At 52.1% G+C, this 14,045-nt stretch overlaps 6 protein-coding genes across 6 annotated transcripts; 2 read left to right on the top strand and 4 right to left on the bottom strand.

The window, feature by feature from the left end:
* Nucleotides 1–27: 27 nt before the first annotated feature.
* Nucleotides 28–1,255, bottom strand: BO66DRAFT_421654 (thioredoxin-like protein; the record flags this gene model as incomplete). The annotated part of the gene is made up of 5 exons (XM_025649980.1): nt 1,167–1,255; nt 1,002–1,101; nt 635–921; nt 372–552; nt 28–80 (listed from the first exon to the last, which is right to left on the bottom strand). The coding sequence occupies exons 1-5, from the start codon at nt 1,245–1,247 to the stop codon at nt 28–30; spliced, it is 702 nt and encodes a 233-aa protein (XP_025502209.1). The 5' UTR covers nt 1,248–1,255.
* A 3,299-nt stretch (nt 1,256–4,554) lies between these two features.
* BO66DRAFT_430033 (pectinesterase) lies at nt 4,555–5,807 on the top strand (the record flags this gene model as incomplete). The annotated part of the gene is made up of 6 exons (XM_025650498.1): nt 4,555–4,671; nt 4,725–4,861; nt 4,912–4,994; nt 5,042–5,249; nt 5,297–5,490; nt 5,551–5,807. The coding sequence occupies 6 exons, from the start codon at nt 4,555–4,557 to the stop codon at nt 5,805–5,807; spliced, it is 996 nt and encodes a 331-aa protein (XP_025502208.1).
* Nucleotides 5,808–5,916: 109 nt separating this feature from the next.
* Nucleotides 5,917–6,352, bottom strand: BO66DRAFT_455533 (uncharacterized protein; the record flags this gene model as incomplete). The annotated part of the gene is made up of 1 exon (XM_025652098.1): nt 5,917–6,352. The coding sequence occupies one exon, from the start codon at nt 6,350–6,352 to the stop codon at nt 6,035–6,037; it is 318 nt and encodes a 105-aa protein (XP_025502207.1). The 3' UTR covers nt 5,917–6,034.
* A 399-nt stretch (nt 6,353–6,751) lies between these two features.
* On the bottom strand, nt 6,752–7,527 carry BO66DRAFT_128539 (uncharacterized protein). The gene has a single exon (XM_025641976.1). The coding sequence runs from the start codon at nt 7,312–7,314 to the stop codon at nt 6,850–6,852; it is 465 nt and encodes a 154-aa protein (XP_025502206.1). The 5' UTR covers nt 7,315–7,527; the 3' UTR covers nt 6,752–6,849.
* Nucleotides 7,528–8,205: 678 nt separating this feature from the next.
* BO66DRAFT_128021 (putative monooxygenase) lies at nt 8,206–10,615 on the bottom strand. The gene is made up of 6 exons (XM_025641973.1): nt 10,117–10,615; nt 9,985–10,064; nt 9,650–9,933; nt 9,279–9,596; nt 9,090–9,232; nt 8,206–9,037 (listed from the first exon to the last, which is right to left on the bottom strand). Exons 1-6 carry the CDS (start codon nt 10,343–10,345, stop codon nt 8,220–8,222), a joined length of 1,872 nt encoding a protein of 623 aa, XP_025502205.1. The 5' UTR covers nt 10,346–10,615; the 3' UTR covers nt 8,206–8,219.
* Nucleotides 10,616–12,230: 1,615 nt separating this feature from the next.
* On the top strand, nt 12,231–13,528 carry BO66DRAFT_403114 (sterol desaturase family protein; the record flags this gene model as incomplete). The annotated part of the gene is made up of 4 exons (XM_025648845.1): nt 12,231–12,276; nt 12,336–12,671; nt 12,733–13,407; nt 13,473–13,528. The coding sequence occupies 4 exons, from the start codon at nt 12,231–12,233 to the stop codon at nt 13,526–13,528; spliced, it is 1,113 nt and encodes a 370-aa protein (XP_025502204.1).
* Between the last annotated feature and the right edge of the window lie 517 nt (nt 13,529–14,045).

The raw sequence follows: 14,045 nt of genomic DNA, 5'->3' as shown, positions 1-14,045 counted from the left end.
TATCAGAACCGAAGTACATCTTCGTGATCAATTGGGTTTGTGTCTTCGCCTGTATTTCCAAGCATCCGGCCATCGTTCAGCTACACAATATGTTTCCCACAACAGTGATGGACTTATCAGACCTCAATTAACCCAGCAGCATCTATCAGCCTCATTTCACATACTTGACAATGAGATGGGTCGGAAATAGCGACATCAAGTCTCATAGTGTAGCCTACAGCCATCAAGCGGACCCACATATTATACATTATTTACCCACAATCTATATCTGTCTTCCCCACGTTCACCACACCCTTAAATCAAAGCGACTCTAGACCTCCTCGTCTATATCAGAAGCAAATTCGGTCATTTCATCATAACCCGGAACCCACCCTCCATCCCAACATCCAACCCCAGAAACTCCGCCGCCAGACCCAAGTGATCCACGCCCCAGAACCCCTCCTTCTCCCCGGCAGGACTCGTGCACGCTAGCCACGGCAATCCGAAAGCCCCCTCCTCAATCGCCCGATGCGTATTCGCCTCTAACAGAGTCTTGCCTTCAGTTTGTTTCTCCTGCGAAAGTCAGAATACATCCTGTCTATTCCTCTAGCTTTGGGTCCTTCTAGGAGAAAGGGACTTGAGGGGAAGAACATACCCCATCCAGCAGCCCCTCCACCACATCGCCGCCCGACACCTCTTCGAGAACCTTCGTGTACCTCCCAGAGTCCGTAACAATAGCCGAGTCACCGTCCGCCCAGACGGAGGTATACAGTCGCTCCACTATCTCGACCACTTTCTCCGGATGGGACACAGCAACGAGTGCAAGGAGGGACTGGATATCTGTGGTCGGGAAGGGGAAACCCGTCGGCACGGCTTGGGTCATGGGAATGTTGAGACGACGGGACCAGGCGAGGCGGTGGCGGTTGATGTAGGTTAGTTTGTCTGGGAGTGGTTGTTGTTAGCTTGGTGTTGTTGCGGTGGGTGCGTGATGCTGGGAGTTGGTTGAGGCGGGAGATATATACTTTTAACCGCGATGGGTGGGGGGTTTCCGCAGGTGGTGAGGATGGTGCGTAATGAGACGGGGGTGTAGGTTATTTTGCAGGATTGGAAGATTGTGGAGTTCTGGGTTGTGAGCGTTAGTGGTCTGAGTGGTTATTTATGGGTTAAGGAGCGGTGCTGTGCTGTACCTTGAGGACTTGAAATGCGATGTAGCTGAATGGGCTGACGAGGTCGAAGTAGAAGTTTATCTCGGGGGTGGGTGGGGCCATTGTGGTTGGGTGACTTGTTTGATAGAAGAAGTAGATGATTGATGCTCTGTTATGATTGTTTCGATCGTAAGAGGGCAATGAAGGTAGTTTCTGAGTTTATATAGATGATCGAAGTATACCATGGACGAGCTGTGGCTGCTGTGGCTGGAGTGAGCCTTGGATCCTGGTCGGTGACTCAGGCACGCAACTCAACTGGTTGAGACGCGGTGTGTCGGCCCCAACCTAACCCCCTTGGGATATTCTACCGCTCTGGGAAACGCTGAGGCTGCCTCACCCATTCTGCCGCTCAACCGCGATTTTTGATTATTCTATCATTCCGACTGGTTGGCTCAACTGTTTGCGTGTGAGTTTGACTTGGAATCCTTGCCTTGGACTGTTTGTATTCGAGTATTCTTATCAGTTGCAGTGCTCCTGAATTCTCTGTGGCTCTATTGTACTGTGTAAAAATCACTGTCTACGGTCACTGTGAGATTCAGCCTCAGGCACAAACGAGGCAGCGACCCCATCCGCTGCATCAGGTCAATCCGGCTCCAGGGCGGGATATTCTGTACGTGCCGCTTGGGACATCTGTACAAATGTACCAGCCAAGCTTCGATCTGCAATCGCACATGAAACAGATCGTACCGTCGGCATTCAAGCTGACAGGTCAAGCTTTTCTTGTTTCCTTAATATCAACTGGACATATCACGCATGGCTGGTCGACGCATGTAGACTGAGGTGTTGCGCAAGTCAACGGTACTTGATATACCTTGCGACTGGTGGCCTCTCGAGCACTGAAGTATGTAGATAGGGACTTCCTTTGCTACATTTGCACGGGACTGGCATAAGTCTCATTATTGGGGAAAGTGTATATCACTAGTACGGGCATATGCAAGCCTGTCCTCTTTTCATCAGGTGTACGATAAACTTGATTGATTTCAGAGCGATCAGACTGGCTTCCTACGTGCTTTCACTCAGTCTTCTAGAGTGTGCAATTGGCCCCATTATGCTACAACGCCCGAAGCAGTTCAGGAACAGTGTCACTGTCATACATGGTTCGATGATTGTGGCAAAGAATTCATAGTACAATGAACTTCGATTGCATCTTCTGGCGCGATTTAGGAGATACATAGTCAATACGCCGAGTCAGAGGAGCAGTCGGGAATGGATAATAATCGATAGGGTGTAATGCTGTTGCTGCCTTTTAGCTTCGATGCTCAGGCAAGATCACGGGCATGGCATTGTGCATCACTGTTCCTCTACCCAAGATTAGCACGAAGAAGCAGTTATGTCTCGGAGGGAAAGGATAAAGACGGTACCGGAATGTTTGGCTGAGACTATATCTCCTGATATCGTCTGATTTATCCCGTGGAGGGTCTGAATGGTTGGGGCGAAAGTGCCTGAGCAACAAAGGTGTAGGATTGACATGTGGTGGGTCACGGGTCTACATGACTTCCCTTTCCATCACTTCTGTAAACAACCTCGACCCCTTCATCTACTGCCGCCGAACTGAGAGCGCGATCCTCTCCAGGTATCCACAGGCCCTCTTTCGCTCAGCTCTGCGAGCTCTCTTCGAGCATGATACTGCTGTTGTTGCCCCGCTGAGATCATGCCCATCTGACGCGCCTATCCCCTTTAGCACCATAGGTTGCAACTACATGGCTTTTGACCCCCCAGACGGGCGTACTTCTACTATCTTGATGGTTGTATCCCAACCTGAGGGATAGAGTTCTCTATCCTTATACATCTCTCTACCCTTATACATTTCTCTTATTGGGCTATTTGCAAGTGCGACTCTGCAGGTGGACTCGTGCCGGGTCTATGGATATGTCCACGTCAGCTTGTCAAACTCCGTAAATTGACCTGGCTTGGCAGCAAGTAAGTATTCTTTCTTGCAGACTGACTAAATCTTATCATCAAGTGACTAAAGCCTAGAATCGATTGTAGGTGAATGCTCGGGCCCAGTCATTGATTGACATCCATCATCCGTCGTGTTCGCTCTCTCGGATATACGTCAGCTCATATTAAACCCCGCACATATTATCAGGGTATCGGAGCATTGGCGCCGAAAATGGCCATGCCATCCATCCAATATCGCACAAATGAGAATCAGGAGGTGCCACCGAGGATAGCTGCTCTGGGTTTATTGCTGTCCGATCCGAAAGACCCATAGGTGCAATATGCGTGATATGAAATGCAGAATCCTTTCCGGGACACGGTCTCAATATGCCGACGATGCCAAGAAACGTGGGAAATCGCGACTGATACAGGATTGGTTCAGGCGAGAGGGGTAGCCCGGGGAGGCGCGTCAACGCCTGATGCTTGACCAGAACTCAAACTTCATCCCCCGATGAATCAAACTCTCTGCCGGTGTTCCCATGAAGGTACTCGTGGAAAAAGTGTCCAAGGTGTGCCATGTTGCGGAAGTGGTGTTCTGCAGCCACGGCCCATGCGCAGCTTGCACGAGATTTCCGGTGCTTGATTCCGGAATCCCGCCAATCAGGAAATTCAAGAACTTCCTTTTTGTTTCAGGGGGGTGCGAACATGGACAGGGGCAGATTCGGCGCTTTGACACGGACATTGTCCGAATTCGCCATGTGCAACAGCCTTGGATCTTGGGAGCACTGGATTAATTCAGTGTGATATCGATCACTCTGGGCATGCGTTCACAAAGGAGGTCGAGTTATGAACCTGTTTCTGTTCCAAAAAAGACCCTGTTACACTGTTAGAGCCACCCCTGGATGCCCCCACAAGCCGACCGTCGGGGATCGGCGTTTGTGAGCAGCCCTAAAGCTCTCCTGTTTCGGATCTGGAGTGGGTCGGCCCTCCAATTCACCACACCTTGTACTATTGACCCATCGACTATCCATGCCCGCGTCGTGGTTGTCATTAAGCTTAATCATTGGAGGTTAAACGTTGATATTAATCAGAGACAGGGATTGCTATGATTGCACCAATTTAAATGAAGCACCCACCGGGAACGGAGAAGACTGGGCGGTGATAGGATCCACTAGCCTTGAGAAGCATTACTATGTAGAAGCTTCCTCGAACGCCTCCACCGCACTCTAGCCGCCGGTCGACTTGCCTGAACCTTCCTAGTGATTTCAGATATAGTTATCTTTACTCAACTGGGGTCTGCAGATATCCCACTGCAAACCCCACCCCAGTCTCCTGGCGGATATGAGACAAATACCGACCTAAGAGGGAAATGGCGCACTCAGACAAGCAAGCAGGCTGCTGAACGCAACGTATAAAAGGTCTTTCGTCTCTCTGCATTCAACCTTACCTCGCCGATCCAGTCGATCATACACTCATATCAATCGCAAAAATGGTTAAATCAGTCTTGGCTTCCGCTCTTTTCGCCGTGTCCGCACTGGCTGCCAGCCGTACCACGGCTCCCTCCGGCGCGATCGTCGTCGCCAAGTCTGGTGGTGACTATACCACTGTGAGGATGTCCGCATGAGCTATGTACAAGGCACCATACTGACATCCGCTTAGATTGGTGATGCCATTGATGCTCTGAGCACCAGCACCACCGACACCCAAACCATTTTCATCGAGGAGGGTACCTACGATGAGCAGGTCTACCTTCCTGCTATGACTGGCAAGGTCATCATCTACGGTCAAACCGAGAAGTACGTTGGGTTGCCGCCTCTGATTAGCATCGTGCTGATAATTGTTTTAGCACCGACTCCTACGCCGACAACCTGGTCACCATTACCCACGCCATCAGCTACGAGGATGCTGGTGAGAGCGATGATCTGACTGGTAAGTTTCACTGGAACAGACAGATAATCGGTGACTAACAAGAACAGCCACTTTCCGCAACAAGGCCGTCGGCTCTCAGGTCTACAACCTCAACATTGCCAACACCTGTGGTCAGGCTTGCCACCAGGCTTTGGCCTTGTCCGCCTGGGCTGACCAGCAGGGCTACTACGGCTGCAACTTCACTGGTTACCAGGATACCCTCCTCGCTCAGACCGGTAACCAGCTCTACATCAACTCCTACATCGAGGGTGCTGTGTAAGTGATTGCCGGTCCTTGGACGAAGCCAACACTAACCCGGCTAGCGACTTCATCTTTGGCCAGCACGCTCGTGCCTGGTTTCAGAACGTCGACATCCGTGTCGTTGAGGGTCCTACCTCTGCCTCCATCACCGCCAACGGCCGCTCCTCCGAGACTGACACCTCTTACTACGTGATCAACAAGTCGACCGTTGCTGCTAAGGAGGGTGACGACGTTGCCGAAGGCACCTACTACCTTGGTACGATTACTTGCCTATCTTGCGCTCCGCACTTTAGAGACAATACTAACATGGGTACAGGCCGCCCCTGGTCCGAGTACGCCCGTGTCGTCTTCCAGCAGACCAGCATGACCAACGTCATCAACTCCCTCGGCTGGACTGAGTGGTCCACCTCCACCCCTAACACCGAGTACGTCACCTTTGGCGAGTACGCCAACACCGGCGCCGGTTCCGAGGGCACCCGCGCCAGCTTCGCCGAGAAGCTGGATGCCAAGCTCACCATCACGGATATCCTGGGCTCTGACTACACCAGCTGGGTCGATACCTCCTACTTCTAAGCTGGACGCATGAGCAGTTGTTGAGGATGCGTGAGATGGCTGTCAAACAACAGCAGAGCTGACCGTATGCGGTGCATATACTTTTCTCTTCGTCAAATAATTTCCCTTTGATAAAGCAATTTAATTGGCATGCACAGCCCATGCTTGACACAATACTTTGACTCAACCCGTATCGTAAACATACCATACATGCGATCTCATGCACATGGCCGCATGGTTGATGGCGCCTACACGGTATCAGACAACCTTAGGTCGAGCAACTCCATAAGCGGTATCGTCTCCCCAATCACCCCGTATAGCTCCCACAGTCGCCTCATCGCCTCAATGCTAACTTGGGTCCCAGATCCCTCATTTCCAGTACGAGCCGCCAGGTATATGCCCAGCCCCGAGCTATCAACGTTGTAGCACGCGTCGATAAAGCTGGATACGGGAAATTCGTCCCCATCCGCCGCTAGGCGTTCATCCTCGACTCTGATGAAGTATCCGACCCCGAGTCCGTGGCCGACGGTGATCTTGATCGGTCCTTGCTTGAACTCGTGATACATCTTTTGGGTCCTTTCTTTTCAACGTTTCGTTCTCTTTCTGAGCTAAATCGATGAAAGTATGTTGTTGAAGTATTTTTTCGGTAAGAGATATCAACGTACGATTCAGAGATAGGTAGTCAGCACCGATGTCTGGAAAATGGTGGATTTTCTTGGCAGGACAAGGGTAGATGGGAGATGTTGTATCGAGTGTCAGCGAGCAAGGAACCTCGTGTTTAAGGAACTGAAAATTTCTTGAATGGTCATAGTCCTGAAGTCTGGTGACCGTGATTATGATGATGAGGATGATGTTCGTTGCTGTCATCCGGAACTACTTGGTTCGGTCCGTCGTTTTTCGCCACCGTCATTGATATTACCGCCTTGATCGCTCCTCTACCGCATCCTCTTGAGGAATGATCTGAGGGTGTTTCAATCCTAGTAAGATGGGCCCAGTGCCCAACACCTTGGTGTTTGCAAGAGGCTCAGCAGGCCTTGTTGGCCATGATTCTGCCAGGCAGTATTCAAGTGCGGTTTCGCCACTTTCTCTCCACTGACGATCTCGTACACGACCTCACGGAGTAGGTTGCGGGTGCTAACTTATTCGCAAGGCTCATTGAGTCACCCGGTGTTCCTGCTCCGCCTGCTCGTCCCCCCATCATTCTTTCATGTTTACATAATACGTTCCGGGGACTTTGAATCGAGCTGGAGAGGGTACAAGCACACTTCCTGTTGGGAAATGAGATTCCTGCTATTCGAACGTGAAGTGCAGGGTTGGTGCAGGTACGTTCACCTATCTCCATGAGATATATTGTCGTACAGCACTGTTCCATGCTTCTGCGCTTCAAATGCCGTAAGTGCAATATAGGCGAGGACTGCACTGCATCTCCAGGCCTTCTTGCTTGACTATGTCTTATTGTCCGAGATACTTCTGGATATTTAGTCGAGTGTGACACCAGACAAGCAATGTTGACAATGTCTGCAGTCATGGCTGTAGTTCGTATGCCTCGGGGTACTTGCGGGTACCTCTGGCGGAATACACATCCCGCGCCTACTGGCGGTGCCGATTGCCAAGCACCCACCACACTTGATTAATGTCATCTGCACAGCACAAATACCCAAGTACAGTACACCTTAGCCAAGCACCACCTGACTCCTATGTACGAAGTAAGTATTGCAGCTACAGAGCATAGCCGTGAAAGATGCATGAAGCCCCCACCCGGCCGAAGGGGTTCAACGGTTCAACGGACGGTTCAACGGACGGTTCAACGGTTCAACCTGCACGGGTGTACAACCCCAGCCTCTCGCAGGCAGGTATCAATCTACGAGTACGTTCAGTTGAACCCATGTGGCCAACTGAACCACACAACCAATCAAATCAGAAAAGCATAATTTGCCACAGGCCCAGATGTCCAGGTTCCGGCCGAGAGAGGAGCCTGGAGGTGGCCTTGTATTGCCTGATTTTTGTGCTGGGGGTTTGAATCAGGGGAAATGAGAGTCTTTCGTCAGGGGGTGGACCCGCTTTGATGCCCGGCCACGAATCCCGAGACAATTCCGCCCACGGTTGAATTTTTCAGCCAATGGGGGAGGGGGACGCGATTCAGACGCATCTGTGATTGGGTGCCGTTCTTTTAATTGTGCTGAGGGAATTCTGACTAGGCTGGATTTGGACAAGTGTGGTTATGTCCGGTCCAGGAAGGCCGGCGTTGTGGACGGTTTTTGACCGCTGCTTCGGCGCTGATGGTCGGGTTGTCCGTGGAGAGGTTCAACCTTTGCCTTTGGGGACGGGAACTCCGTGGATTGGAGAACAGGGGTTCATTCTCATAATGAAGAGTATATACACGTAACTTATCACAAGGTACATTAACTTGGTCCTGGTGGGCGCTTTCAGACCTCAAACCTCACCGTAGAGATACCTCAGCATCCACTCTACCGCCTCCTTCAACTCCTCCGGTTCGTTGCAAGCTGCAAACACGAATCGGTCCGGTCGGACAATCACATACCTCGCCTTGATGCTCTTTCCGATCAGGCACGGATCATACGACAGGGGTGCAGGGCGCTGGCTGCACAGAGGTGACCGGGAGAACTCTTCAACACTTGCGATCTGGAATACGTTCGGCATCCGAATCGCGTCCTTCGGGTCCACTTCTTCCACGAGGATCGGGACGTCGTGGCTATGGAATTCTCCGCGGGACCATTCTTCGATACCTTCCAGAGCGTCTCGTGCAGAAGCGACCTCATTACTTCTCTGTAGGTAAATGAACACGCGGAACAGGGATTTCGAGCCGGAACGGTAGATGGCGTCGTCGGTGAAAAGGACCTTGCCGGTGGGGGTCCGACAATAGACCTGGGGCAAGTAGACACCTCCGTTAAGTTCGGGTACGAATGGCATGCCTGCAGAATGTCGAAGCCGGAATGATGCCTTGTCGCGACGGCCATGTCGTAGTTGCTCTCGATAACCTGGCAAGAGCTGCAGGAGCCAAAGAGACCAGTCCCGAAAGAGGATCTTCAGCAGGTTTCTCTCGCACACTAATTCGCCGTTGCGGACCGTCGTGGCTAAAGATATTTCGAGCTGCTGCTTGCGTTCAAGGTACCATGCGGTCAAGACCTTCTCGTGGTTGCGCTTGTAGGGTTGATATCGGCAGAGCATTGCGAGGCGCCACGACAGGGAGATTGCATCACGAAAACCGGATACTATGCCTTGGCCTCCAACTGGAATGAAGATGTAAGTAACTAGATCAGAGGCTCAGAATGGAGACCTTACAAGGCGGAAAGACATGCGCTGCGTCGCCACTCAGAATCACCCTATCCTTAGCCCATACGTTGCATGTACGAGACGAGAATTTGAAAGGGCGGCAACGGAGGACATCAATACAGTCTTCAGGGAATCGTACATCTTGGTCCAGTCTACAGACTCGTTAGCAGGCGCTTCTGAGCCAGGAAATCAACTAACCCGTATCTGCTCCCTCTGTGCGTCAGGTAAGGAAGAACAATCCGCTTCATCGCATCCGGCTCAGCCATGCGATCTCCATCCTCATCGCGATAGACAAGGTACTCGAATCTCCAGAGCCTATCCTCGGGCAGGCCAAAACGACCACAAACCGCCGGTCTCTTGCGATTGCACAGAAAGCGGAACTCTGGCGGGAAGAATAAGTCGTATACGTGCTCTGGTTTGTAGCCTAGTTCCCATAAGGGAAAGCTGGGATGAGTTTCGGGTGTCGGGAGGGTCATCTTCCAGTTCAGCGCTACCCATGTCTCCTCGTAGAAAGCTCTATATTCGATGATGAGAATCCGCCTTCAGCTAGGAATAGTCGAGGAACTTACTCGTGAAATTTCTCCATCATCACCCCGCGTGGCTCCAGGTATTGTTTACGTGTGTACCCCGTCTTGCCGTCGGCCCCGATCAAGTACCGGGCGCGCACCTTGTGGTCCTTCCCATCCACGTTGTGGTACGTGCAGTACACCCAGTCGTCATCTTCCTTGATGTCGACAATCGCGGAACCGCATCGCAGGGAACAATACACGGGAGATATGGCGCTTCTCAGCTGACTCTCGAGCGTCGGCTGCTTTTGACCAATGTACCCGACATGCCCTGTTGTACCCGAGGTCTAGTTGTGGTGAGCGACCATCGAGCCTATTATCAAGAACGGATGACTGACCTCGTTGCAATTGATCTCGAGGATGGGTGTCTTGTATAGATCATTACCAGTGCCACTAACGAACCTGAATTCCCCCATACCTTTCGTACATTAGCGGCGCACGTCAATTGTTAGTGGCAGAGAATCACGTACTAGTTCCAATTTCCGTGTAGATCGAATTGTACAAACCCAGTCCTTGAACCAAGCGAATGCCATCATCATCCAATGCGATACCACGAGGGTCAGTCGTGATCTCGGTCTCTTTCTCGACAACGACGTTGCGGATACCCATGCGACCGAGATAGGCGGACAGCATCGCCCCCGTGGGGCCACAGCCACATATGATCACTTCGGTGGTTTCCCAAGCTTGTCGATTCGACATTTTGAGGTAGGCTGACTTGTTGCGATGCGAGAAAAGCTTAGGAGTTGAGCATTCGTGGAAGATGATAAAGAGGACCGGGGAGGACGTGTTGGCACTGCATGCCCGGCCTGCGGGATCCTGCGAGACAACTCATCGCAGGCCACGGAATTGCGGCTTTTCGTATGCGCAATCGCTGTCCTTAGTTCAGCCGCTAAGGTGTGTTTGTGAGAGACTCAGGCTCACTACTGGTCGATAAGAAAAAGTGTTGGGACTGTGAAGAAGAGAAGGCTGAGAGCGAGCGGACGAGAGCGGACGAGAGCGGAGAAGAGCGGAGAAGAGCGGGAGTGGAGAAGGAAGTGACCGGGGTGAGACCGCGGCCGAGATCCCACTTGTTGTCTCCCTCTATGCTTGCAGCATACCCCTGCACATCAACCATTTTGCAGCTCGGCAGAAAGCGTTGTTCTTCTATCTTTCTCCATAACTTGTATCGGAACACAAGAGCACCAATGGTCTGTCTGAAGGCCACAATGAATTTTGTTTTGCAGGTGAGTGAGGCTGGACCATGTCTTTCGCACCCATGCGCCATCGAACTTGCTCTGGAGACGAGGACAGCCTAGCCTGCTCACAAAGTTGTGATGCGAAGACGACCAGTACGCCTACTCATAGTGTATCAGCTCTAGAGGCAGCAGTCATCATGCAGCGCACTTCTTTAGCGACGATCCCTTGTATTTCGCTAATTTACATCTGCCAACCACAGCGCTGTTCACACCCCAGGTTGCGACAGCTTCACTGGCGAAGTCAGATTCAGTGTGCTAGGCGAGGATATCGAGCACTCTGTATACTCCGCGTATTCCATCTTGCAAAAGCTTCAAGCTCTCTGAAGGTCTTAATCGATGTCCAGATACGGCTCGTTGATAATCATGCTGGCCCTCAAGCTCACTGAGCAGCAGAACCCGGCCGAATAAATGCTGCTTTGTCCAGGCTCTAAAACTACCAAAGGCCCTATATTTGTTGGCAAGAAACCTAGATGTTTATAACGCCACTGGCGACTTGCTCAAACAAGCAAAGGCATTTTCATATAAAAGCAAGTTAATCGGTAGCGCCATCAACCAGTGGCGTGACCACTTCCGCGATACCTAGACCTTTCTGTCCTTCGAGATCATTCCAAAACACGACTACCTCAGATCGTGCGTCAAGAATGGGTCAGGCTAAATCCAAAAGACCCCCTTTGCGTGCTGTCTTGCTGCTTCCGTCGAACGATTAGCCCGAACAATTAGGTGTGCTGCTTGAGGAGATTCGGAATCGCATTGCCATATGAGAGCTCTCCACCATGGGCCGACGCGGCGGATACTCATTGGCTAGATGAATCGCAAATCAGCGCCAAGAATCAGCTGCATGAGGCTATCAGGAACTGAAATGTCTATCTGCAGTGGACTTCCTCCAGAAAAACAGATATTCAAGTTACCACACGAAGGAAACGATCTAGGCCTCGATGAACCATTGAGAATCGATGTTATGAGCCAGAAATCAGTCGATTGTAGACCGTAGAGAATCTCTGACCCCACGCCTCTTGCGCAAGTCTCTCCACGTAGATACGAAAGAAACTTCGAAAATTGAGTTACCGGCTTTTGCGACGGGATCTGGCCAGCCCGAGTACCAACCACAATCGTATCGCGGGCAACACTCCCCAGACGCAAACAATAAGACGATCGTCACCGGACTAGATTGACCTGGAGTACATGGGTACAATTAGGCAGCGATGGCTCAGGGGCATCCGGCGTCGTTCGACCGGCTCGTTCGTTTTAGCCCCAGAATGACCTCTGCGGCGCATGCAAGGTTGTCTCGACCGTTGCCTCCAAGCGACCAATGACCTCGCGCGTCCAAAGAACCAATAATCAAACACATTATGCATCCCAAGTGGGCCATGGTGATCTGGCCGAATCCGGGGAAAGGTAAGGGAGGCGTGTGAGTGGCGGGCGGGATTTGAGTTGATGGGATTAATTAATTTCAGGGCACGGATCGGGATCAGTTGATGTTCTGCCCGGGATCCGGAGTGGTGTGTCCGATCAGACCATCCGGATACCCACCACCACAACCGAGGAGGAGAAAAGTACATATACTTTTTTGTCGACTCGATTTACAACCTCAAAGCGAATCAACAGCGTGACGGGATATGCGCTGAGGAAGCCCATCATGGACTACACCTTCAACACCACCCTGGCCGCGCCGGCGACGGGCTCCTACCACGAGCTATACGAGATCGCCAGCCTGAACCCCAAACTGTCCTTCCTGGAGAAGCTCTGGTGGACGCACTACGCCTACTGGGACAACGACATCATCGCAACAGGTACGCCCACCCTGCAAAACCCACCCCCAAACCCCTTTCAATTAACCCGCATGAACCCCAGGAATCATCACCTTCCTCGCGCACGAGATCCTGTACTTCAGCCGCTGCATCCCATGGATCATCGCAGACGCCTTCCCCAGCCTCTTCCACCGCTTCAAGATCCAAGACACGAAGGCCCCGCCGTCGGCGCGCGAGCAATGGAACTGCGTGAAATACATCCTGGCGATCCACTTCATCGTCGAGCTGCCGCTGATCGTCCTCTTCCACCCGATGATGGAATTCTTCGGACTGCAATACACCCTCCCCTTTCCCGACCTGAAGACCCTCGCCCTGCAAACCACCATCTTCTTCTTCGTCGAGGACACCTACCACTACTGGCTCCACCGCGCCTTCCACTGGGGCCCGCTGTACCGCGCCGTCCACCGCGTCCACCACCAGTACGCCACCCCCTTCGGCCTGACGGCCGAATACGCCAGCCCCTGGGAGACGATGCTGCTGGGCTTCGGGACCATCGGCCCCCCGCTCGTGCTGGGCTGGTGCACGGGCGAGGTCCACCTGATGACCGTGCTGGTCTGGGTCGCGCTGCGCCAGTTCCAGGCCATCGACGCGCACTCCGGGTATGATTTCCCCTGGAGCCTGCGCAGGGTCTTCCCGCTGTGGGGCGGCTCCGATTGGCATGATGATCATCATCGGTATTTTCGGGGCAATTATTCCAGCTCGTTTAAGCATTGGGATGGTGAGTTCTTCCTTTCTTGTTGTCGATTCGTGTGGGTGAGGATGGAAGTGCTAATGTGTTGGCAGTGTTGATGGGAACGGTTGCCGGGCCGAGGGGGAAGAAGATGAAGAAGAGCGAGTAGAGTGCGTGCGGGGTGCTTGGGAAGCGGCCTTGAGACTAGGGTTGGGTTCGATTCTTGTGTATGATATTCGTAATAGGTAATGTTTATTAATATGAGGATATGAAAGAGTTTTCACAATATGGGGGTGAGGTTTTACTGTAGCTTGGTCTGGTCATAGTCTCGGCTCGGCTCGCTCGCTTGCTTGCTGAAACAAGAATCAGGCTCCGATTCTCCGCCTTGAGTATGCACCACTACCGGCGTAACAGCGTGTGAAGGCAATGAAGTGCCGCATTCGGGTACCTTGAAAAGCTCGAGTCGGGATCTCGTGGGGGAGTAAAGGTGTGGACTTGCGCGATGCTCGTGGGTTGATTGTGTCCGATTTAAACCAGGGTAGAAGGAAGGTGATGGGCGTTTCGGAGTTGGGATGCGTATGCGTAGATGGGTCGCGGCTGGAGGACGTACGTGTCTGTGTACTGTGTAGCTTGGTCCAGAGGCAGAGCAATGTCTTAAGACAAAAGCTGGCTGGCCGTATAAGTTT

This window comes from Aspergillus aculeatinus (genome assembly GCF_003184765.1).
Source record: "Aspergillus aculeatinus CBS 121060 unplaced genomic scaffold BO66scaffold_35, whole genome shotgun sequence".
NCBI classification, from domain to species: domain Eukaryota; kingdom Fungi; phylum Ascomycota; class Eurotiomycetes; order Eurotiales; family Aspergillaceae; genus Aspergillus; species Aspergillus aculeatinus.
The sequence above is the reverse complement of the archived record's forward strand: the minus strand, read 5'-3'. Positions and strand labels throughout refer to the sequence as shown.

What these genes read in the sequence shown, in the direction of transcription:
- BO66DRAFT_128539 (XM_025641976.1), bottom strand. Translation starts at nt 7,314, where the DNA reads ATGACTGCAGACATTGTCAACATTGCTTGTCTGGTGTCACACTCGACT.
- BO66DRAFT_128021 (XM_025641973.1), bottom strand. Translation starts at nt 10,345, where the DNA reads ATGTCGAATCGACAAGCTTGGGAAACCACCGAAGTGATCATATGTGGC. An exon ending in CACAGAGGGAGCAGATACGG is followed by an intron (nt 9,233 to 9,278) that starts GTTAGTTGATTT and finishes ACGAGTCTGTAG; the next exon opens with ACTGGACCAAGATGTACGAT. An exon ending in AGCGCATGTCTTTCCGCCTT is followed by an intron (nt 9,038 to 9,089) that starts GTAAGGTCTCCA and finishes TCTTCATTCCAG; the next exon opens with TTGGAGGCCAAGGCATAGTA.